General features: G+C 40.5%; 1 protein-coding gene across 6 annotated transcripts in view; it reads right to left on the reverse strand.

Moving 5' to 3' along the window:
- The window catches only part of LOC119029103 (collagen alpha-1(XXIV) chain), a 95,804-nt gene that overhangs the window by 18,095 nt on the left and 51,725 nt on the right, over positions 1-25,984 (reverse strand). For 5 of the 6 annotated variants that reach the window (XM_037115694.1, XM_037115693.1, XM_037115695.1 and 2 more), the window contains exons 20-40: positions 24,449-24,502; positions 24,290-24,343; positions 23,484-23,528; positions 23,341-23,394; positions 20,996-21,040; positions 17,444-17,497; positions 16,132-16,185; positions 14,327-14,380; positions 13,571-13,624; positions 11,389-11,442; positions 11,143-11,187; positions 10,067-10,111; positions 5,509-5,562; positions 4,835-4,888; positions 4,635-4,688; positions 4,287-4,340; positions 2,919-2,972; positions 2,541-2,648; positions 1,651-1,704; positions 1,213-1,320; positions 574-627 (exon numbers count right to left, since the gene is read on the reverse strand). In XM_037115694.1, coding sequence (XP_036971589.1) covers positions 574-627; positions 1,213-1,320; positions 1,651-1,704; positions 2,541-2,648; positions 2,919-2,972; positions 4,287-4,340; positions 4,635-4,688; positions 4,835-4,888; positions 5,509-5,562; positions 10,067-10,111; positions 11,143-11,187; positions 11,389-11,442; positions 13,571-13,624; positions 14,327-14,380; positions 16,132-16,185; positions 17,444-17,497; positions 20,996-21,040; positions 23,341-23,394; positions 23,484-23,528; positions 24,290-24,343; positions 24,449-24,502 — 1,206 coding nt within the window. The remainder of the gene's footprint in view (positions 1-573; positions 628-1,212; positions 1,321-1,650; positions 1,705-2,540; positions 2,649-2,918; positions 2,973-4,286; positions 4,341-4,634; positions 4,689-4,834; positions 4,889-5,508; positions 5,563-10,066; positions 10,112-11,142; positions 11,188-11,388; positions 11,443-13,570; positions 13,625-14,326; positions 14,381-16,131; positions 16,186-17,443; positions 17,498-20,995; positions 21,041-23,340; positions 23,395-23,483; positions 23,529-24,289; positions 24,344-24,448; positions 24,503-25,984) is intronic. The other variant, XM_037115698.1, reaches the window with a different exon arrangement.

The raw sequence follows: 25,984 nt of genomic DNA on the forward strand, positions 1-25,984 counted from the left end.
ACAGGGCCCGCTGTTTACTGATGATGGTGATTATGTAATTATGTCATTTAGAACAAAAAACATAACTTTGTCACTGTCCATGATGCATGGCAGGTCAGGATCTCAATCACAATGCATTATAACTGCATCCATATTACTAGAAACAGTTGGTGGGTACATGTTTAAATGAACAGGTGGACACCGGAAAAAAATAAAAACACACGGATGTCGATGTCATGATGATACCATCACAGCTCTTTGGGTCCTCCAACACCAGTGCTGTATGAAATGACACACTGGAGATGCTTTAAGCGGATGCTGCTTGGTTCAGTTTGAACAAAAAAAGGCAGCATAAAAGCGAGCATTCATTGCACAATAATGCAGAGTCTCTGTGTGAAAAGGGCTCGGGTAACATTGTAAAATAAGCCCAATGATTGTAAGCGTAGTTAGATGTTCTGAGCCAAAACTCAGACCATTCCGGTTTTACTCAACTATCTAGTATGAAGACGATTTCTAATCACAAGTTGTTTTGTGACGGTAAATGGTTGTATGTAAATAAATAACATATACAAATAGTTAAACAACAGTACTCACTGTGTATCCTGCCAGTCCTGGTTGCCCTTCTAAACCCATGACTCCAGGCCGACCCTGGAAGAAATGCAGAAAATACACACAATACAAGAGTGAGTCAGTCCTCGTGATGTTTGTTTTGCTTTTTAACTCTAGTTGAGCTAAATACAATCATTGGCCTAAAACACACACGTGCAAAGTGAATCCTGTGACCCGAGTCTTAGTGGTTCTGCTGAAATAGGTTCTGTCTTTCTCTATAAAGAAGCAAAGAATGGATCACTTCCTTTTATTCTTTTCATGACTTCTGTTGCTTCTCTCTCTGGAACAAAGAAGGTCATTTGAGGTTTTGCAAACAAACAAAAATACATGTACAGATTGCCTTTGGGTCTTTGTACTGTTTTCAATAAATGTCAAAAAGGATTAGTAAATTAGCACATCCTATTAATTTCATGTGGAGTCAGGCTTATTCATCACCACCACAAACAACACACTGTCTGTCAATCAAACACAGACACCAACACAACCCCCCAGTTGACTGATACAAAAAGGGGCATTTCTGATATTCTTCCTTTTAACAAAAAAAGTGAAACTGTCTCTATGCAAATGTTTTAGTTTGGGAGGGACACAGGACAGAGAAGAAAGACAGGCAGAGAGGGAACTAACTGGTGTGCCTCGAGTTCCCCTGGCACCCTTCAGCCCCGCCTCGCCTGGCTGGCCGATGTCTCCTCTTGTGCCAACCTCGCCAGCAAGTCCTACTGGACCTCGCTCGCCCTGAAAAAAACACAAAATGTCATTTGGGGATGAGAAATAGCAACATGTGTAGCCAAAAAGTCAGCATTCAGCCCCTTCTGATAGCAGGAAGCATCTATTACTCCATCAGCAACAAATCTGTCTGTTAAGGCTGAAGTCACTTTATTTTTTCCACAGAAATTGAGTCAACAACTTATTGTTTGACCAAAACAACGGTTTAGGCAGCTGAACCAAGATGACTCGGTGGTTCTCTGGAATATCATAGGACCTTTGACTGTGCCCTCTTGCTTCCTGCTGTTTAACGGTGGGGAGACACACTATACAGAGAAAGTGGAAACATCAGGCCCTTACTTTCTTTCCATGTCGTCCTCTATTCCCTGGGGTCCCTGGTTTTCCTTCCGGCCCCTGTAACAGAACACTCATTAAATAATTCCAACACACACTAAACATCTCTTCAGCCAATAGAGGCATGATAACTGTAACTATAAGCACCATCTAATTATTGCTTCTCATTCAGAGCACTGTGTCTGTCTGATGAGTTATACACATTATCAGTGGGTGATTCTCTATGCAGAGCATAGAATGCTATGCAGCTTATGGTTGACAATGTTGGTCAAAATGTTTACTAAATTTGTCAGCTTAATTTTTGAACAAAGCTTTGCTTATGTGCCCTGAAGATTCTTTTCTTCCTGACATTGATTACCTTCTTGTCCCTTAACACACATTGCTGAACCTTGATCTCAAAATAAAGAGGTAACTAAAGCGACTATGACTGACATTTATTTCACTGTGCCTAACATCCACCATCTATGATATAGTATTTTTTTTTTGCCTCAGTTGAAAAATGTCGTTGTTGAAGAGAAGGCTGACCCCTGCTGGGATAGTAAAGGCATTATTTGGTAAAGTGCACATTTGTAAACTGCTCTGTGAGTTGCAGACATTTAAAATTGTAAATGTGCAAATGATTCTTTCAGTGTCTTAAATTATGCTCAAGATCAATTTCCTCTTGTCTCTCTGTAAATTACCACATTCAAAAACCAGAAGAACCTGTTCTGCAACGAACTACAACTTCCTGACCTTTTATTCAGATCTAGCTTTTACTTGAACTGCAAGCAAGCATCTTTTTACCGAGTCAGAATATCAATGCAGATATACATTTCTTGTAATTACCCCCAATCTAAATAAAGGTTATTTCATGAAAATGGTTGAATCTGTGAGTTTGGAAACAAAAATAAACTTACACGAAATCCCTGTTTCCCAGGCTCTCCGGGGGGTCCTGGGGGCCCAGGGTCCCCTTCTATTCCTTTGTCTCCTGGTTCTCCAATTGGTCCACAATCACCAGGCTCCCCCTGTCAGTGTGATAGACAGAGAGAAAGAGAGGTGGACCACCACGAAAACAGAGTGAAAGACAGTTCAGTTATAATATAGTAAGTTTCACGTTACCAACATAGAGAGGTCAGACAACCTGTGGTACTCAGAAGCCGACAGGAGGCTTAAGTGGAATGGTATGGACATCTCCCTATTATTGCTGTCAAATGGAGAACCCCTCTGGAAACAAACCCTTAACTTGTGTTTGGAGTGAAGCTAAGTTAACAAACACAGCGTCCTGCTATGTTTACCTTGGCTCCATCTTTCCCTTGAGGGCCGTCTTCACCAGGGGGACCAGGAGGACCCTGCAGACACATTACAAATTATAACAACACCTCCTAACAGTCTCTTAAAAGGGACAAATCATCACAATGAAGTTGATCGTACCTCTTCAAAGTCAGCTTTAAGACAACTATGAAATTATTGATGGCAAAGGTTTGAGTTTATGCATCCATTTTTTCTAAAATCTCAGTCTCCACACCAATTAAGTTGGGGAAATACAAATTGGTTTGATCTGCACACACTGAAACAATTTTAACCTTTCTCTCAGAAGCAATGTCCTTGTTATCTTGGTTTTAACAGGAATATTTTTTAGCAGTGAAATAGTAGTTAAGGAAACTGTGTCTCTGGAAAGAGCTGTTGCTATTAATGTTAGCATCTTAAATCCTGGGCCAGTTAAAGTAAAACGAAAAACTAAATCGCCACAGCAAGAACATATTTTCGCATACATCTTGGTAAAATTAGAAATGTACTAATTACAATTACAGAACACGCTTAATTTTCAAGATTATCAATGTATGCAACTGTGAAAAGTTAAAGAGTTAAGGCATTGCTGTCAGGCTGAGAAGCAGTCTTTCACTGCCTCCTCTGGTTAACAGTTTCAGGGCTGTTTTACATCAGCCCACAGCCAGCATCACCAACGGATGTGATTGGTTGTGGTCAGAGGCATGATGTGTTGAACGAAACAACATACCTATATTCACAGAATGAATGAATGACCACTTATAAATGCTGATAATTCATTCTGACTTGGGAAGTGTATGGTGAACACTTGGCAATCTAAAAAATGTGTGCCATTAAACAGGAGAAATTATGATGTACAGTAATTAAAAAATTTCCTTTTCTAAATTATAGACAAGATGCATTTCAAAAATCACTGCTGCAATTATAAGTTCTCTGACTAATGAACCAGAACGTGTCCTTGGACCATTTTTATTAAGAAATTATGAACTCACTCTCTTGTTTGGTCCATGTGTATAACAAACGGACAGTCAGAAAAGATAAGATCATTCCTTTGTATAGACAGACAGTTTCTCAGACATCATCACATTTGTTTAATCCTCCTTCACCCATTGTGATGACGAGAGTAAGGACGCACTGTGGGTCGGATGTTTGAGCAACCTTGTTGAAGAATGCTGAATCTTAAGTCTAGATGAGACTCATGCAGTCCAAGTTCTATTTATATAGTCCACCGACAAAAATAATTCCATGGTTCTGCTTTCTTTGGTACTGGGGATTAGACATCCTCATCACAATGAGGGGGAGTAAACAAATGACCGGGTTACATTTACCCAAACACAAGGAAGGAAGGGATTAGTGGGTTGTTTGTAGTGACTCACTCTCACTCCCTCCTGTCCCTGTTCCCCTTCAGCTCCTGGAGGCCCAGCATCACCCTGCAGAGGCACAAAGCACAACACAGGGCCGTTTGGAGGTCAGAAGATATACGGTGTGTGTGTGCACACCTCTACTCTCACAGTAACCTCAGATTTGTGAAGCTGAGGAAGTGTTGGACAATCCGCTGTTTCACCTGAGGCTAGAGCTATCTCAAATAAAAAGTGACTGAAGGCAAGTTCATGTTTTTTCCAACTGCTGGAGAGTGGTTGGGACTGGATCTCAACATGACAAAAGTCCTCTCAGAGACAGAGGTGGAGGGGTGGTTGCAAAAAACACGGTAAGATGTTGCTGACCTTTAACCCCACTTCTCCAATGGCACCCGGTTCCCCTTCTACACCAGGCCCGCCCTAAAAAGTTGAGACAGATACATGGCTTGAGTCATGTTTGATTTGTCCTATATACATAGAAATGTCTACATACTACATAATATACTATAAACCCCAGAAACCTTAAATAATGTATTGAAAAATATTATTATTATGTGAACAAGTACTTCAGGTCCTTGTTCTCCATCAGGTCCGGCCTCTCCAGGAGGTCCTCTGAGTCCCTGCAAAAATAATAATTGTCATAAAATACTTTTGACACCAATTTAATGATAAAATAATCTCTTGGATTAAACAGGTTCATCGTGTCAAGCAATAAAACCCCAGAAAAAACATAATCAAACTTCATAAATAACTCTTATGATGGCAAAACAAACAATAGAGTTAAATGTAGAGGAACGCTGAAAGCTCAGAACGCATGGAATAAAACTGTAGACCAGCCAAAGGCAAGACGAGACTCATAATATAAACGGAGCCTCTAGCGTTATTGAAACCTTGCACCCTAATAAATATTTGTATCTGATTGTTTGACATTCCTGATGTCCCTGAGGGGTAGGCAGTTTTCCAGGAAAATCAAGAACTTGAAGACTAATCCAAGAAGGGAGGCAGAAGGTGTGAAGAACGCAGAGAGAGGAATCTATAAACAAAGACTAATTTCAATAGCAACTTTTTCCATCTGAGGCACTTCCTTGTAAAAAGCAACATCAGAGGTTCTGCAGTGTTTCTTTAATTATTTCAGCCATGGCAGTTTCTGTGTCTGCGAATATTCACACTTACATTCATCAAAGATTTACACACTGTTTGCCAATTCCTGAAACAACCACATCAGTGGTACCATACTTACTGGTTCACCGTTGGGCCCTCTCTCCCCGGTGCTGCCTGGAATGCCTGGTTTACCCTGGAAACACACAGCCACAAGCTCAATAAAGCTTCAGTCATTGGTTTGCGTAATTAACGAATCAACATGATCAAACTTGGCTTGGGCAACAGGCTCATTCTCATGAGGACTGAGTCTGATATTTCAGATTTGATTTATTCCAACAGACGCGACGCAGAAACTCTTTGATGCAATCTGAACAGACTGTCTTTCCTGCTATTTCAGATCTCTTTGTTGTAGTCCAGTCAATATGCTGCCAAGTCAAAAGCAGACATCCTTTTTTGAGACAGTGTTTCACCAAGCACTCACAGATGATATATTACTTCTGCTTGAGCAAGAAAGTGGTAGTTGTTCCAAGCAGTGAAATGAATGTGCCAAACACTGATGAGATAGCAGTAAATTCAGTAGCATCAGTCATCAGATGTGCAATAAATCAGTTTATATGCCCTATCTATGCTCTTTATGCTCATAGTAAATATGACTTCAAATAAAAAAACAATTTAGCTGCTAAAGCTGAAGTATCTAAATGTCTCAAACTTCAATACAGTCTTACAGTTCTAAAGATGAACAACATGGAAACATAAAAGAATATTTAATAAATCATTCTCACAGCCTGCATATATGTCATGTGCCAGTGAGAGTAACTGTCAATGGTGAAAGTGATTCTTAACAGATTTTAGGGCCCAAGAAGTTTTCAGGAAACAGCAGTATACCATGCTTTGTGACAACCACCAAAACTACGATCAGTCAGCTGTATTAACCACATAACTGCATTAAGCAGTGGGCCTATGGGAGTCTGACTTCACAGATTATTACATGATTTTGGGAAACAATCTCTCAATGACTTTAAATAATAGAACTAGAAATGGAGAGAATTTACTCAGGGCAGATTTCTAAGGAGTTTTTAATCAGACACAAGATGGCGCTCTGAGTCCAGAGGTGGACAGCAGAAATGTGCTCATCACCTTCAGCAGCCAGAGCTGTAATATCCATGACAGTAACACGAAGTTTGTAAAAGCAGTTTTGTGTATGGGGCAGATTCATCACAGAGTGAAAATGAATAACAGCACCTGTGTTTGAAACTTACTGCAACTTCATTCAATTAAACAAATCTCTGTTGGTGCTTAGAAGGACAGGTTGCGACTAGTGCTGAGTATATGTGTTGTCCAGAGGTGTAAATTTATCTCTATGTGTGAGCAGAAAGCTGTACCTGATAGCGTGGGTACAGGCCTGCACATTGTATTTGTATATCTGTGTTTCTGTTAAGAAAATTACTGATTGCACTTGGATGTCATGTGTTAAGCCGGCACAAGATAAAAGAAAGTGGAAAGCATCTTGCTTGTCAGTGGAAAATAAGGCAAGCCCCCAACTGAGTCCAACAACTCTTACAGTTACAGCCACCTCAATATTCGCCTCCCTGCCCGCTGCCTTTCGGCTGCTAGCTGGTTCCAAGTTGGTTCTCAGCCGCTGGGACTCCCCCCTTCCTCCTCCTGGGGGTGTGCCTAGATGCCACTGTAGACACACCCATTCATTCAATTGCATGGTGTCACCATGAGATGGCGCTTCACTTACGAACAGCATAAACAGCAAAGCATTTAAACTTAAACCATAGTCTTCTACCCCATTATATCTCAGTGGCAAAAATACACTTTTATCCCACTACATTTTATTTTTTGCAGTTTCATCAGAGTTTTTCAGCCCCCGATTTCATGGTACATAAACAAAAAGGCAGGCAGGGACTACTGGCTCACAAGCTTTTATGGGAAGAATAGGCAGTATAGTAACTTTATGTATTACCAGCACAGCCAGGTTTACACAGATTGATTGAGGCTTATTGAGCGTGCAGTGATACAAAATTCTCTAGTTGATTCAACAGCCCTGCAGCCGCCAGATGAGCGTGAGGGCTGGGAGACCTGTTGGGATGTCCATTGAATAAGAACAACAAAATGCGCTGTAATGCTAGTGTTTAGCATCTGTTACCTTTCCAAGATAAGGAGAGGATGTTTGTGAACCCACTTTGCATCTCTTTTATCATCCGCCACGGCGCGAGGAATTTCTGATAATTTCTGCTGAAGATGTGTCTGCTGAACGTAATAGTTCAGGCTTTTTGCACCCACCCACACCCAGTGAAATATTCAAGCCAATTACTTCAAGTACAAATATCATCACGGACCAAGCATATCTAAAGATTATCTACCATGTCATGAGGTCATTAATAATATGCTTCAGCTTTTTGTTTTTCACCAGTACTGTAAGTAATATGGTTGGACAACTAATGATTCAACAACAATGGAACAAACTTTGTTATTGTAATTATATCAATGTAATTTCTCATGCTGTTAGATTACTGCGAGACCACGGCATCAGGTGTGTGCATAAATACTAGAGTAAACTTTGTTTTCCCTGTGAAAATGCTGTTTTTGTGATTAATCACATATTGAAGCAGTATGTTTTGTTAGGTAAAAGCATGTTATGGATTTTGAAATAATTACCTAAATATTTTTTTCCATAAATTTCAGCTTTTGGAATTTGTAACATTATAAGGCTACTTCACATGAAGTTTGCAGATATCTAGGAGCAGACATAAATCTATGAAAAAACATTACTAGCTCGAGGTTGTTTTAGCTAAAACAACCTTGAGCTAGCTACATCTTTCTGTCTTTGTGCAGTATCTATTCAGTTTGGGAAATCCCATGGTCTCATTCAAAGCAGATTCAACAGGGACTAGATAGCATCATTGCTTCACCAAAAATTGCTCTAATGCACCATCAGCATTTGTGGAAACAATTAGCAAATGCCTTTGTCTTTGTTTTGTTTTGCGTGAGATTGCGTTTGACCTGTGTAATCTGAACATTTCTCATAATCTCAGAGCACCTGAAAAGTAAAAAAAATCTAAACACATCGGAAAAAGAAGAATGTAATAATTTTCAAAATCCACAACATGTAGATATCAGCAAATCCGTATCTGTTGGCACCGAGCCTTTGAAAAATAACATTTTTCTGTGGCTAAACATTGCTCTTGAATTTCCACATGAACCTGACGGCGTGGTCTAGTATATTTCTTTCAATTTTTATGCAGTACTGCTGAAAAACCAAAAGCTGAATCACAATGTTGAAGACCTCATGATATGGTGGCCTAATAATCATTAAATACACTCTGTGTGAGAATGACCCTTTGTCACACACATCAGACACTGCATAAGATTAAGATACAGTAAGAAGAGCTGATTTCCTCACTGCTCCTCCTGGTGGATAACCCTAACCCACTTAGGGGTGTTACAATTCAGCCCTGCATTCACTTCGTCATCACGGGGACCTCATTCCTGTCACAGACTCTTCCAGGTCCGAGCACAGACCAGTCACTGCACGGTTAGGGCCCCATCACGGAGGAAAGACAGGTTTTAAGAGGCTTCATCTGTAAGCATGCATGTAGGGCTTTTCTCTGACTGGCGATCATCTGTTATAAGCCCTGCCATCAACAGATGGAACAAACTGCGCTATAATAAACACGCTGCACATAAGTTGATCATCACTTGACTATTAGACAGCCCTAATGGATCTGCTTTTGAATCTGCTTTCATCTGTTTTGTTTACATGTATATACCAACTGTGGAGCATCAGTTATTATATCCATGCACCACAACAAGAGACTGTACTACGTGGCGTTTTCTCTATGTGAGTGCCTTGTATTGGATACTGAAAGAAAAAGAGTGGCCTGACCAATAAATCTGGCTGATATCACCAACCATTGTTAGCTAAATATATTGAGACCAGCACACATGCTGGCAGATAAGTAAAGAATTGGCAGTTTCAGCACTACATTATATGTCCACCTGAGAGTCTTTGTCAGCTGTCTGTATTGTTCCCGTGTCTCCCCGTGGCATGTTTCTGGTTTTTGTTATTGGCTTTTCATTCCTGTTGCTCATGTCATCACGGGTTTGTACATATTCTTTTGGTTAATCATTGTGTAGCTTTTGCTTTTGGGCCTTTTTGGGGTTACTTTGTTTCACACTCAAATATATTGAGAGGTATCAGACTTAAAAATGATTAAATATAATGCAGCTATGTTTAAATCAAATCGTCAAATAAAGCAACTATTTTAAATTAATCTGATCAGAATCTGAAGCAGGACAGGCAGTTCCACTGTTGTTGGTATATCGTGTTCATCAGCAGTATAAGTCATTGCAAACTGATGTTAGTCCTGTAAGCTGCATGAAAAACTTGAACCCAAACACCCCAGATGAGTAAGGGAAACACATGCACATGTGCTTTGATAATGAGCCTGGAAACACCGCTCTGTGTCTTCTTTTAACTATGACAACTTCCTCTTGCGTGACTTTACTGGTGCACACTCCTCAAGTGATAATTACATATATTACAGGTGAGAGGAGGATGTGGAGTTGTTTTACAAGTCTATGTTGTCTGCTGTAGTCATAGTGATGCTCCCAGCTAAAATGAAGTGCATAATTAAACCTCAGTGAGAGAAGTTTAACAGAAAAATAACTACAAGGTAAACAATACTTACAGGTTTCCCTGGAGGGCCTCTCTCTCCTGGACTGCCAGCTTTGCCCTTCAAAACAAATCAGAATTCAAGTCAATGTGATGCTGGATTGTATTTCATTCAGCTAGATAAACTAAATATATCCATCTGGCTACTCGACAGATTTATCTCAAATGGCAGCAGCACATAATAACTGCATTTAGTTGAAACCTGATACTGAAGAGAAAAGACAAAGGCCAACTCTGCAAATAAAAGCTGATCAAAGCTTTAACAGCTGCCTGTGGGTTACACTAGATGAGGTAAATGTGCATCTTCAAAAGGGATGTGTGTGTTAACCTCGAAGCTTCAGGATGATGCCAATTAATATTCTTGACTTTGGATGAGGGTATAAACTAGCCTTGTAATTTCTTAGGGCCTCAGGCCTTTATCTAGATATGTGGGGGTTTCTGTACAGCACATTTACACACATTCAAACCGGGGCATGTGAGCGGAGTGGAGCGCGGAGCGTGCCAAATATAGTCGGAGTGCAGAGCGGGTTTTAATCCAAAGGCCAGAGCGATGGTTCCGTATCGCTCCAGTTCCATTCCGATACCGCTCTCCACGAGTCTAGGGCACGCACGAGTCCACACAGACTCACGCGTGCCTTCAAGGGTTAGCCTACATCAGAGGTCATTCGTTGAGAGATGGAGTTTGTAAAATATTTCGAAAAGCAAGCAGACAGGTCATATAGGTGCACAGTCAGGAATTGCTCCCTCTTTTAAATCTGAGAGAGTGTGGAGCGATTTCACCGGAGCCGAATGAAATTTTAGGTGAACGGAGAGCGGTCTTTGAGCAGAGCTGTCAGGTATAATTTTGAGCGATGGAGCGATGGAGCGATGGAGCGATGGAGCGATGGAGCGAAGGAGCGAACACCCACGTAAGCGGGGAGTGGGTGATTTCTCGCCGCTCAGCTCTGCTCACATGCTCTGATTCAAACATTCAGTGACTAGTGTTTTGAGGAATTTAAGTATAAACTTTAAAACATGTTTTTTGCCCCTTAAAAAAGAAGCCGAAAGACATCAGTATATACAGTATATAATCAAAACTACTTGACTACTTACTATGAATCCTGGCTCTCCTTTGTGTCCAGTGTCCCCCTTTTCACCCTGCAAAGAATAAATATGGTACATTTTAGAGAGGCCTTACCAAAAACCGACACTGTAGCAAGTAATTTTACGAGATCAGTGAATCCACATTGAGTAGCTAATTCCAGCTCCAGGACATATTTCATGCAGATGCAAAATATTGATCCCATCTTCACATGCACAAATGGTTGTTTTTTTCAGCTGGGTGCTGTGCATGTTTACCTTGGTGCCCTCAGGGCCTGGTTCTCCCAGCGGGCCATCTGGACCCCGGGGCCCCTATGTGAAAGCAACATGAAGCACACCTTTGAACATCTCCCAATATATACAGTTAACTCTGAAATGACAACAGCAAACTCATTAGTTTCTGTTCTTGGTCTACTTGGGGGATTTTCCGCCCTGATGTCGCAGCCTACCACTCCCACAAACATTCCAGGGGTTTCCAGGCATTGTAGCTCCACCTCACAGGTAGGGTGGCAGATAATGATCTGTAAATACAACCAAAAATCCTTTTCTCTCCTCAGGACCCCTTTCAGCGTATCTGTTGCTTCCATCTCGTCTCCCCTTGTTTGTATCTTTACCTTTGATGGCTTGTTATCTGCTCCTTGTTTGCCTCTAGTCAGACTCCCAGCCCTCTAATGTCCCTCTGCTTTCTCCAAACAACCCTACAAACTCTTCTCTATCTTTCTATCTCTTTCTTACTTCCTGTAGTTCACCTCTTTTCCTAATGGCAGTTTATGTCAAGGCGATTATTTCTGCAATGCCACTGTAACTTTTGGTCCATCACTGTGACTGTTAACCTGGTTTGTCTTCATTAGTTAACAGTGAGTAGTCATGAAATTAGTTGAGAAAATGTATCTACAAGTAATAACACATAAAAAGAAAAAAGGAATCAGAGAATTAAACACTGAGGTGGATCTGTCATCAACAGTGTTGAGAAAAGATGTTTTTTCCCACCGACATTTTCATCCAAAAAAGATCTGCTAGCATGGGAATATGACATTGTAGTTCACGTGATCAGCATTCGCACTGTTCCCTGGTCCTGGTACCTCAGCAAGGCAGGAAAAGCAGCCACCAACTGACACATGAATGAACTACACAAGCCATGGCATGTTACGTGCCATATGTTTTTCTTGGCAGAATGTTCAACTGGAGGAAAGTAAGTAAACATAGGATTAAAGGAAGTGAGATAAATATGATTATGAAGTATGAGAATTTCTGTGGTAGTAAATTGTACTTAATTGGCTTGTTAGCATTTCTTTTTCATTGTCTTGCATTAACTGAAATGGATGGACTATTAATTGGAGAGCTGTAGCGATGATGCTGTTAGTCAATTTGCCAGTGGAATGAAGCACATTCCCTCAATTTAGGAGAGATTTAAAGTAAATTAAAGGCAAAACTGACAGTTAAAATGTGTCTCACTGAGAGGACCCTCCAGGAAGTGTAGCTGCTTGCAAACTATTAGAAAAGAGTGGTAAGTAAAAGGTGGCAGAAAATCCCAACCATAGAGCTCTGTGCTGTCACATAAGCACAAAGTATAAAAGTACAGTACAAAAGTAAACTAGTATGAAACATCTGACTATTATGAATTATGCCTGGTTAGTAAGCAGACAAAGGTGTTGTTGATAACTGTAACAAAGTTGGTAACTGGAAAAATACGCTGATAGTCCGCGTAAAATAATTAAACAGTGGGGAATAAGAATTTGGTTTGGTGTCTTTGCATCCCAGAAAGCTCAGCAAAAAAACTTAGACTTTGTGCTGCTGATGGTCTTTTTATACTACTGAGGTCCAAATTGTTCATGTGCGCAAGCACAAAAAGAGTATAGAAACAGAGTTTGCTTTCTAGGGCATCGGGCAAAAACTGTTCTATACAGGCTTTATATCCAGACATTTAAGGGTTATGTTTCAGGACAAAATTACTTGTCCTTTGTCTTGTTTGTTCTGATCAGGTTCACCGAATAATCAGAACAACGCACCTCAGGTGCTGCTTCTGTAGATCTTAAAGTTGAAGTCCATTAAAGCTCTTAGAAGCCTGATTACAATTATAATCATAAATGTATCTTAACCTCACCAAATGATGGTGTCATTCTCCTTTCAGCCACATGGTGTCTCACCAGTATTACCACTGCTCCATCTTACATTAACATAATGTCTTCCAACATGAGCTTCATGGGGCTTATGAAACAGCTGTAAATGCACCTATAAAGAAGCTCAAGCCAACTGGAAGGACAAACACATGTCTTTTAATTGCTTTAACCTCTGGTTTATGGGAATGGAGCTGTGACGTGAAACAGACAGCCAAGGGTCTGGTAAGCCAGTTTTTTTATAGTCAGTAGTGAGTTGGTTCACATACATAACATACAAGTGAGTAGTGTACTAATGTCCCTAAGGTAGTGTCAGCTCTTACCCTCCTGCCCTTCGACCCAGCGATGCCTGGACTTCCTCTCTGCCCCTGTGGACCCTGTGAGGAAAAATAAGACAGACATAAGATTGAAGGCAGAGAGAGTAAAGATCTTGAAATTATAGTTATGTCGCGCAGCGTTTCTTTGGCATGATGCAGCTAAACAAACTATGAAATACAGTGAGAATTTTTACATAAACTGAACGGGGTGAAACCTCTTCATGCATCTTGCAACCCACAACATTAGTCATGCGAACCTAATGGATGTACTACAAAGGCTTCAGCAGAACTACTGAAGAGTCAGCCAGTCAAGACATACTGTTTACACAGGTCTAGACTAAATTGTGGGAAACAGGAAAACTGATACATCATATCATCCACTTAAATTTTATGTGTTTACGAAAAAGTACATTCCTCCAAATCACTTAAAGATTCCCTGTTAATCTTGCAATTTAGGTGTTTTCCATATCGAGCCAAAGCACGAGAAGAGAAGCTGCGAGTCAATGCATCCAAGCTTCTCAGCCCATTAAGCACTAATGTGTTTATGACTCAATCCAATATGCAGAGGGGAGCAAAAGAAAAGGAAAACCTCACAAAAAAGATTTTAATGAAAAGATCATACATGCAGACTGAAACACCTCCTGCACTCATTGTAGTTTTCCTTTTTCATACACACAGTAAGTACAGATTTACATGCAGACATCCTAGCACAAAGAATCATTATTTGGAATTACATAGTGGTGATGAGGGCATGCCACTTACAGGTGCACCTTGCATGCCGATGTCGCCTGGACTTCCCGGCAACCCTGGATAGCCCTTACACCAAAGAAGTAGAAAATAACAATAAAAAACAGGCAGACAAAAATTCATGTCCTTGTTTTAATGGATTTCAATGATAACTGAAGGGGAGTAACAGTGAAGCAGCAGCGCAATCAGCGCTGAAAAGGTGGTTACATCTCTGACTAGAAAAGGATCCGGAACTGTCTGAACTGTGTTTCATTTCCAGCACATTCAAGTTGTCATGAATGTACTCCAGATGCTCCAGAAAACAATACATGGCTGGGTGCTTTGTTTCTCATCACAGCTTTTCCTATAATAATCTATCGAGGAATAATTCCACAAAAAAAACAAAAAAACAAAACAAAGTCAATAAAGGCAAAATGGGTTGAGATTTTCCAGGAAAACGCTCATCACTGCGAATCATCTTTGAACAGAAACAGAACTTCATGAGCCAGTTGCCATAATCGGTGGTTAAACAGCCCAAAGTCCTCACACAAGGTGCTTCCACCCCTCACTAATGTGGCTACATTATAGTGCAAACCGGTTCACACAAATCACTTTAACTCCTTACATAAGTCACAAAGCGCTCTCTCAGTGAAACATGCAAACAAACTAGCAGTGATTTAATTTAACTATTTAGCCAGCCAGCCAGCCAGCCAGCCAGCCACTGGATTAGTCATCCTCTCTTCCAGCCGGCCTGCTGGTCAGTCTGCCAGCCAGCTAGGTCAGGACTGGGACCCAAAGCCACAAACATGGAGTTAATCCAAGGCCTCAGGACAGTGAGGGATGTTGTCCAGTCCTCTCTCTAAGGACTCAAGCTGCAATACAGAAGACAGTGGAAACACTGCTGCACTTGACAGCAGCTTGTTTTTTGCTCTGGGGAATCAGAACTGTCAAATAACTTTCATGCTAACACATTTTCCACAGTAGTGACCAAGCTAATGTCTAAAATGAACCTGTTGTTACAAGATTCATCAAATCCAACTTCAACACACTGAGTGGAAGGGTAGACAACATTCACTTTTATGCAAATGTCTTCTTTTGGAGAAGTGAAATGTTGAAACCTTCAATGAGACACAATCTCACTCACTGTGGCACTTTAAACAGTTTTAAGACTGGATTAATTTGGTTTAACTGTCATTTAAAATCTCCAACTCCAAATTTTAACACCAGCAGTTCTCAGTTATGTCAAAGATGAGACCAAGCAGGATGCCACTAGAGCTCTTTACTGTTACAATGAGTTAGAAACAGGGAGTGACAGTTACTGGTCAGCCTCTTATTCAGACTGATACATCAGAAGAATACCAAGCACCACTGCTTCAGTTAGGACTGCAATGAAACATACGCAAAGTCACTGAATTGATCAACCAAACCACACAGTGATTCCAAAGAGCCACTGAAAACACCAAAGTTTATATTTTTCATTCCTGTCCTCTGCATGTGGAAAAACCAATTCCACATGGCTGAATTTTGCAAAAATCTACAAAAGTTACAACATCAAGGAGTCTGGAACCTTTCAGGCCTAGTGAGTTCATTTCCATGACCTAAACCTTGTAGCCATCTGACATGTGCCAAAACTTACAGCCAAAACTGTTAGTGGCTCGGTTTAAAATTCATCATCCATAGACATCAGTTTACTGAACAAAGTATTCAGACTCTGCTAGGCTGTTGTACCATTGCTGATTTCTTGGAACACCTTTTTGAATATACACATCATGCCTCTGGGGTTTACCAACTCTCAGACAAGAAACAGAGCTCTGTAGTGTATCCTGAGTGACTGTGCTTACCCTTGGCCCCTTCTCTCCGACTGGACCTGTTGGACCCGCTGGTCCTCGGTCACCCTGGGGAGAAACAGTGAGACAGAAAGAGAGACATCATTAAACTATGACCTTTACCTTCAACACAGAAAAACCCAAAGACATCCACTTCACATACAGGTTTCCGTATAAAGAGCTGTGAAACTGGAGCGCAGCTTCTTAAATGCAGGAGGTTACGGTGACAGCTGGTTGAGGGGAATTTAAAGCAAGCAGGCACTTTGCAAACCAGTTGGTGGCAATCTGCTCACTGTGTTAAAAGCAAACTCTAGGTGATGTGTAAGGCTGCTTTGGTCTGTACTCCAACTCCTCCAAAACATGTGTAAGTGATGCTTTAATCCACCCTGAACTGTGTTAACATTCATGACTGTACTAGTATGCTTCAAGTTCTTGTTGCACTTCTCTGGCAAATACTTAGCAGAATAGTTATAAGGCTCTATATTGAAATTAAATCCTTATCAGAAGGTGGCATTGAATTTAATATATTTTCAAATATTATATGAAAGGAATTTGTGGGCGGTCAGGGTACAGCTGGTGCTGACAGACTGAACCAGGAGGAGGATTTTGCGCAAGGGCAAGATAAGCAGACGGCTTTCCATCACAAGAACAAGTTCTGACACACCGCGGGATCCTGGATAGGAAGGGAAAGGGGCGACAGAAGGAGATAGAGGGAGGGAATAATGGAGAATGTACAGGGATGTTTTTTGGAGGACTGTCCATAATCAACAGCCAGAGGGCTGCTAAAATTATTCCACCTGAGAAAGAAAGCTGCAGAGGTGCTTGAAACTCTTCTTTTAAGCTTAGAGGCGATAGAAGCTGAACATGGAGAAAGCCTCAGGGCCTCTTCAGATTGCATAATAAGTATCTTTACATTACCTGTATAGTATCTTCCTTCATTTTTTATGACTGCATATGCATTTGAATTAACAATTATAATATATATCAGCACAGCACATGACGAATTACTCTAATAAGACACGAAAATATGGTAGACTGACATGTAATGATATTTGTCTAAAGCGCTTGTCACCTACTGAACTGAATTTTGCTTAAGCAAAGGGGCGGAGAGTGGGGAGGCAGTTAGGGTGAGAAAGCTTTGACAATATTGTTATTGATGTGGATGTGGATGTGAAAGTGTTGAGTGTTTAGTTGAGCATGTGTTACGGGCCCTCTGAGGCCTCAAGTCATGGCTGCTTAACACAGCCCAAATTATAGGGGTCTGCTACTGACAAGCAACCAGCTGATGCTGACTGACAGCCTAATGACAGAGAAACTCGCTCCTTACCTTTTCTCCAGGAACTCCTACCACTCCGGCTATCCCAATCAGACCTAGTGGACCCTGGAAAGGAGAGCAGAGGGGAGGCAAGGCATGGTGAGGCGAAGAAAGGAGAGTATGTCATTCCAACTAGTCTTTATTCATCAAAGGATGGTTTCCAAACCTGTACCAACATCTGAATGCAATAACTTATAGATTACAATTAGGGATGATCGGGGCAGTATGGGCATTTTTCCACTGACCAGGGATCGGTTATTTAGAACGTGGACCCAAGGCCCATTTTCTTTTTTAACATCACAGCACAGTTTGTGGCAGAATGCATGTGCTTGTAACGTTACTCTTGCAAAACTGTAGAAGAAATGTCTGCAGTATGGAAATAACTTAAACTAGAAAGCGAAAGCAGTCCAGCAGCGACATGTAACATCTGCAATACAACGGTTCTGCAAGGCGGTAACAAAAGAGCTGCATTTAATACTACACATTTGGTACAATAAAATACTACAGAGAAGGTAATTAAATTAATCACTCTGGATATCCAGCTCATCTCTGTGGTAGAGGATCAGGGTTTTCGTAATCTGGAGTTTTTCAGTCCCCCGTATGCCCTATCATCTCGGCATTACATAACATTGATTCCACTTTCTAGTTACAATGTGCTGGTATGCGCACTAGTTTTGTGGGTCACATACTGCAGAGCATGTAATACAGGCAATCAAGGAGGTGCTGAACGTGTGTGAAATAGACAAGCAACGTGTCCACGTCATTTTACGTGACAATGTAAGGAATATGAAAAAAGCAATGTATATGGAAGTAACAAGCGTGGGCTGCATCTTGCACACACTTCATCTGGCTCTTGGCATTTACTAGATATCAATGGACTTGGATCAGGATCGGGGTAAAAAAAGCCTGATCAAAAAATGCTGAAACCTTTAAAGCTTAGGTGAGTCGTGAAACTAAACTATGTTGACTGGTGGGATGCAAGAGAGGGTGAGTTAGGAATGAAATGAAAAAATTAGGTGCAAAGTCAATTCACAGCATACCACACTCAACACAGATGGCCCAAAAAACATGTACACTACTGAGTCCTTGTGGGGAAAATACAGGCTAATGTAAATACGAGACTTATCAGAGGAGTTTAACCACTTCCAGATAAGTCTTGTGGTGCAGGGGCTGCGGTCTGGACCAGTGCCAGCTGCTGTACTAGACAATCTGGAGTTCCAGACCATCAGTAAGACTTATGGGTGACTGAGTAAACAGTCTCAGAATAGAAGAGTTACTGTATTTTTTTAACCTTGGCATTGTGTTTATTTTTGTTAAAACAGTACAACAGTGTGAAAAGAGGAAAAGTATAAAGAGTGAAAAAACAGAAGCAACACGGTAACACGCACTTATTGCATGCTAGACAAAAGCCACAATAGTACAAATGTAACACCACAACATGTGTACTAAGCCACTGGGACACTGTAAGCTACCAGAACATCTGAACCTCACAGAATTATATTGTTATTGTAATATTTCATAAGACTGTCCAATTACAGACCAGGGTCTCACTGGCCAACCACAAAAGCCAGTGTGGTCAAACTGTGGCTGTCTCTGGTTGTGAGAACCAATTGTAACCCTGTGTTTCCTCCTTGTAGAATGATATACTGTATTCACATAATTAGCATGTGTCTGTGACATAGTCGTGCAGTAAATATTCCTTTTTCCAAAACAGATTGACAAAGCGAGTAAGTAAGTGTAAGACAAGAAATCAACCTCTACAGTACACACAAGGAAATTCTAGTTCCATTCTGTAACAACTGATTCAGGTCAAAAAGAAAAGGGCCTTAAAGTGTTCCTCGTGTATCATCACCTCAGGAACATTATCCTGTTGGATGCAAGTAAAGCAGTTGAGCAGCAGGCGGATTAGTAGTAGAGTGTCTGTGAGGGGATGCTGCCTGCAGGCATGGGAACAGGAGCTCTAAATTGACCTCAAATCCCTTAATTAGGACACAAAGTGGGACAATGTGGTACCCTTTATCATTTAACAGAAGGTAATGGTTTAAAATGGGTTTCCATGTGACAGGGCATTGACATGGGGGCTTTACAGTGCTGTTTTGAGGGTGATCTGGTTTCTCAGACCCAGCCTCAGTTACATATGTACTGGTATAACAGTTAACCTTGCCAAATGCAGCCCTAGTCACATATTGTTAAGGGCATTGAAGTTCTCTCAACCACATGCCTCTTTCTAGTGCCCATATGTAAGTACAAACTGAGTCAATGACAATAAAATCAAAGCGCGGCGGTTGAAATGTGAACTTCATTTAAATGCACGCCTGTGGTTGCCTTTGGTAATTGAGGACTGATGCATGTTTTATTAGTTACCGACTGGAAGGTGATTCAAAAATGGAAGGCTAAGCAGTCAATCTACATTGGCAAAATTACACTACATTGTAAAAACCTCCAGTAAAATTGAACTTGAAACGGTTTATACAGAGGCACTCGGTGAAGCCAGGTGACCTATGCCCTCCTGGCTTCGACCTCGGTTTAACCTGCACTAGTCAACAGTCTTTCTCAGTTTCTTACATTTCTAATTTATTTGAAAGTGATGTAATGGCATTCATTAGAGAGTCCATATGTTTTAGAGTTCTATTTTTTTTTCTCTGCATAGCCCCATGGCTCCTCCTCGGCTTCAAAGGCTCCTCTACTCAGTAAGTGCTTAATCCCTCTCATATGTGCACTGCAGCAACACAGTCCAACATGGCCCGCTTGGTTGCCTCCACTATTCACAGAATGCAAATATTAACATTAAGGGGCCTCCAGGAAGGACAGACATACTTTCAATGTTCAGAGCTGTTGTGTGGATATGAAGATTCTTCAAAGGGCAAACAAGTCCCAACATTTCTCGAGAGTAATGTGTTGGGTATAAAGCAGTAACTGAAGCATGAAACTGTAAGGCTGGGATTTTGTAATTAATTGGTTCATTTACAAACAATCCTAACACAGATGTTTTGAGACTCTTGCAAAAACCAACAAGTTTTCTGGATCGTCATTTTCTTCTTACTACACTTCGACAACATGCAACATAAGTACGATTCTGTGGCAACACCAGACGTCAGACATACTTTGGCAGGCTTTGAGCCATAAACAAATGTGCAACCCAAGTGGTTCACAGAGGATCTCAGATTGGCGTTCCTTCTGTTCTACTATTGTGTTCTGGCAGTTCCATAACGGGAACACTATTTGGCAGTGGTTGTGGATCCAGATTTCTCTGATCATATAAGTGGGTCAGGAGGAAAGCAAGACATACCAATATGCTCGGGTAGCTTCCTCCACAGTTGGATGATTTAATTCACCTCTACAGAAGCACAGCATTCATCTTAACATTACGTGTACATTAATCTTGAGCAATAGTTTTTATTATGTGCCTAAAGCACACATTACTTTACATGCTTTAATGGCAGGAAATCAAGCTAATAAAAGCTACCACACGGGCTCCACATTGACATTGCTAAAGTGGGGATTAATGAAAAGCTACAGATGGCTGTTAATTAATGTCAGTCCTGTACATTACAAGCAACTTACTTGTGGTCCGATTTTTCCAACATTTCCCATGTCCCCTTTCTCTCCCTGCAAGCAGAAAACATCAAACAGTGTGCTGGTTAGCTTCCTGTAATTAGAGAGATGACTAACAGCATCCTTCCCTGCTACTTCAACATGATTTGCAGGATATTACAAGTGTCAAAGAAGGAACACACACACTCAGATTACATGGGACTGTGAATGACTTGGTGTTGCTTCTTAATGTGGTTTAATAACATGTATGATGATAGTCCTGGAAGAAATCATTTTCCCTCCTAATTAAGAGCATGTTTACACCACAGTAAATGTGAGCTTACAGTAAGCGGGTCACAAACATGGAGACACCGGTGCTCAAAAGTAAGCCCTATACCATAATTAAGAACAATAAAATCTTGAAACACATGATGCTATGATTGTGGCAGTGCATTTGTGGTGGCTACAAAAAACAATTAGAGCCATTAAAACTGGTGAGGAACAGGTCTGCAATGCTGTGCTTTGCTGAAGTAAAAGACTTAGAATAAACTGAGTTACATAATCTCAGTTTGAGAAAACAAGAAGTAAGATTGTCAAGGTCCAGAAGATTAAGGTATTCAGTCCTATCAAAGATACAGTGGATGTTTGTCATTTGTTTGGAACTGAAGGACTTCAACATGAATGGCAGGAAGCTAATAAAAATCAAAAAATGAGCCCTGCACAGACTGCAACAAATACATTTGCTATTTCTTAATCTATCTAAACCTAAAAACGTGTGAAGGCAACTGATACAAAATAGCAGAAACTGCTTTGTGTGTTTCTGTTAGAGATAACATTCTTCACATGCCAAATGGTAAGTGTGTGGGCCTGGATGGGGTTCCATTAGAATTCATAAAGTAATTTTGGCTAGAGATCAGTCCTCTTCTTATCCAAGCTATTGATAATATCTTAAAAGGTGGTATCCCTCCTTCTTGAAGAAACACTTCTATTAGTTTGCTTTTAGAAAAGGATAAAAAGCCCTCTGGACTGTTCCTCGTAGAGGCCCATTAGCCTACTTAATGTGGCTTACCACATAACCGCCAGAGTACTGGCCATCAGATTTTAAAATGTGCTCCCTAAGATTATAAACCCAGACCACGGCGTATTTGTAAAATCAAGACATGGGACCAATAATGTATGTGGTACAGTTAATGTTATACACTACCTTAACACTCATACAAATCCAGCATTTACTCTTTCTTTAGACACTAAAAAGGCATTTGACAGTGTGGCATGTTCTAATAAACTAATCCCAATAAAGACAGAATCACAGCTGGTCGGGTAAACCATGTCATATCCTTATTAGCATATAATGTAGCTTCTTTCAGTTCTCTGCCACAATAAATGTAATCATAGTAAATCTGTTGTCTTGCCTTTAAATATCTACCAGAACACATTTTTATCAAGATGGGCCCACCCTGCCAGCTTCTTTCCTTTGGGAGAATCCATGTCATAAAAATGAATAACCTCCCCGGTTAAATCATTCATTTCAAAATCTTCCCTGTTTATTAACTCCATCAGTCTTTGAGTCTCTGAGTTCTCATATTTCTTGTTATATCTGGAATAACAAACATCAGAGGGTCAGGTTTTTTCACACTCATCAAGCCAAAAGAAGAGGGAGAACTATACTTAAAATGATGACAAGCTGGTTCATGAACTAACAGGACTCCTTATGGATCAGCCTGGAATCATTACATGTTATCAGAGAAAACACATCTCTCCATTTTATCACTAGCATAGATCAGATTAAACCCATTGTGATAACATGATTATTTACAACACATTACTGACATGAAGGGATGTGAGAAAAACATCTAAATATCCCTTCTGCTATCTCTGTTCAATCTCCTTTGGCACTGAACCCTGATCTGCCAGCGCAGCTCAGAAGCATTGGCATGGTGGAGTGGTCTTCCAAGGGTCTATTAGATTTTGTAGGCTTGCTGGTCTCTGATTCTCTAAAATCATTTGAATAAACTAGAACTGATTTTCCCCTAAAAGAATTTTTAAAAAAAAAATCTCCGACTCCTTTCAAGTGTGGTCATTTAATTTGATAATACTGTTATCTTGAGTAATCGGTCCTCTGCTTTCTCTATCAACAACAGAAATTAATCTGTTATTACAAGAAAATGGGCTTTGTAATATTATATATACAATATAGTCTGTATTGCATATGTTATACATGTTCGGAAAATCGAGCAGATTTATTTTATAATGGGATCATTTTTTCAAGTCCACAGTACTTGTTGATTTTGCCACATATATACAATTATGAATATAGTGACAATATTGTCACAGTATAGTACTGACAGTACAGTTCCTTAAGAAATAACACTCACCTCTAGACCCTCTGGGCCAGGTTCGCCAATGTAGCCTTTCCTTCCAGGTCTCCCCTTCAAAACCAGGCAGAGAGACAGACAGACACATGAGTGATGAGCGTGTGTTTGTGTATACAGTATATATGAATCTGGGAGATTCTTACAGTAGGGCCAGCGCTGCCAGGTGGGCCAAGTGGTCCTTCATCACCCTGCAGAAACACAGTACAGTTCATCATACACAAAGGCCCAAAATGAAATGCTGACTGTATCATTTACATATGATCTTAACCATTTCAATATGATGATGCTCTCCAAATTTGCAACCTTTTTGATAAGAAATGAATTATGAATGCATGACGGAATAAAGGTTAGAACGTGACATTGTTATGACAGCATAACAGTGGGCAAGCTTTTCATTCTTGTAGATTACAAAAACATTTTAGAATGTATCTGATGCTGATTTATGATAAAGCTACATATATTATAGAGACATATGTAGAGGCATGTTAGAGGAGAGTAGATCTGCTTGTTACACCTTCGTGAGCTGCTGCCAGGTCAATGCTGCAACATAATAGACAAGTGTGTGTGTGTGTGTGTGTGTGTGTGTGTGTGTGTGTGTGTGTGTGTGTGTGTGTGTGTGTGTGTGTGTTGTACAACTTCCAGAAGCTTCTGTTCCATTTTTTTCCAGCGCTGGAAAACATTCAGCCTTGTTTTTATAAGCACCCAATGGTGAACCATGACTTCACCCAGTGGAACATGCCCCGAGAGAAAAAAAACTCCCACTAGGATTTGAGCTGCAACTGTTTGAGATATGACTAAATGCTAAATGAAGTACTACACTACTTAATCTTGTCTCAGACTAATGATCTAATGGAAATCCCTTGATGAGCCGTATTTTCCATGTTTCTGTATCTGTAAGGCAAGATCTGAGCCAAGGTGTGTATGTGAGTTGGGTGCTAAATCGCCTCACCTGTGGTCCTTGTGGGCCAGGTGGGCCTTGTGGTCCTCTTGCACCCTGCAATCCCTGAAACACAGTCAAATGCATACATTCAATTGGATGACTTTTAATGGAGGATGGAGAAAGAGACAAATGGAGAAAAAGAGACAGATGATGTAGTCGGTGTTGTACCTTTGGCCCAGGAGGACCATTGGGCCCTGGTACTCCAATGTCCCCAGGAAAACCCTTTTAAAAACAGAAGACATTGCTATTATGTTATTCTTATTTCACCCAATTGGTCATGAGTCACATGACCAGTGGGATTACACTACATTTAAAATGGCAAATTAGTAGCATTCCTATTTCTATGTTGATGTACCACAGCTGGTCTTCTTTGCAGATCAGTGAAGGCATCCTGCATAAATCTATATAAGACATACATAGGGATGGGGGCCTTTCTAGAACAAATGGCCAGGCCTCTCAAAAGCTGATGCAAAGACAGTGACGGATTACTACTTAACTGATAGAGGCAGAATACCTTCAGGCACGCCTGCCATGACAAAATCACTCTTTTGCAGGAAATATGGCTGCTAGCTGTGGCCTATGTGACCCATGGTCATTTACACCACCGAGTGTGCAGCGTCTTTGACAATTTCCATGCTTTTCACATACTTTGCAGCAGCTACAATGACCTCTTTGACAAAAGGTGAGGTTTTCTACATCCAAGGCCAACATGCTTGAGGGAGATGCCAGAACATGTAAAACAAGGCACAATAAACTAATGTTGTTTTGGCACAATACATTGAATAATTGAGCAACGGAGCCATCAAGCATGTCATCTCACTATCCCCAAAATGTCCATTGTGTCCGAATAAATTAAGTTTAATTCAAATTTTTGCCAGTGTTTCCAAGTATTTTCTAAATAATCTAAATTAGCTTTACTTCCATATATTATGATTATGAGTGTTGTTATTATTAAACACAGTGTAATACTGTAATACTTATTTGATAACTTAAGTTACCAGTTACTTTACAGATTCCATCTTGTTTCAGAACCAAAGTAGTGCATTTTTTTAAGCTAATGTATTTTATCGTCAGTCAGATAAAAAAAATAATTGGATATGCGGAATATTGGATCCAATGATGGTTAAGGTAAAAAGTCAGCCAACTCATAATTTATAGTATATACATACATGTAAATTTATGTATGATTTACTTTACCAGAAAGCTAATTTTGACACTGTACATTAGACTGCTGCAGTGAGGATGCAGTGCACAACTGAACCACCGGGTTACCCCCAGATAAACATTCTTTATCTCAATCCTAACTGCTACATTGTTCTTGATTGTCATTAGTGTTGTGCATTGTGCTGGCATGTGGTGTGTGGTATTTCTTTTACACCATGTTTTAAATGTTCATGTTCAGTCAGAAAATGCCACTGCAGCCTGCGGCCAAAAACTCAGACACGTGTGGTAGAGTGAGATCTGCATTTTTCAGCTACCTGCTACTTTAACCCTCACAACGACTCCCATATCTCTTTAATTTCTTTATGCGATCATAATCTTGAGTGGGAGCATTCATAAAAGAGGTCTTGGCTTGGCTCTGTGCCTCCCACATTACACACACTCCAATAGAAAAAGTAAAGCAGGGTGATTATGTTTTACAGCTGGCTCTGTGTTTGGGCTCACCCACTTTTCATCTATCGAGCTATTACTCAGTATTCTGCA

The sequence above is a fragment of the Acanthopagrus latus genome, chromosome 11 (assembly GCF_904848185.1).
Source record: "Acanthopagrus latus isolate v.2019 chromosome 11, fAcaLat1.1, whole genome shotgun sequence".
In the NCBI taxonomy this organism is placed as follows: Eukaryota; Metazoa; Chordata; class Actinopteri; order Spariformes; family Sparidae; genus Acanthopagrus; species Acanthopagrus latus.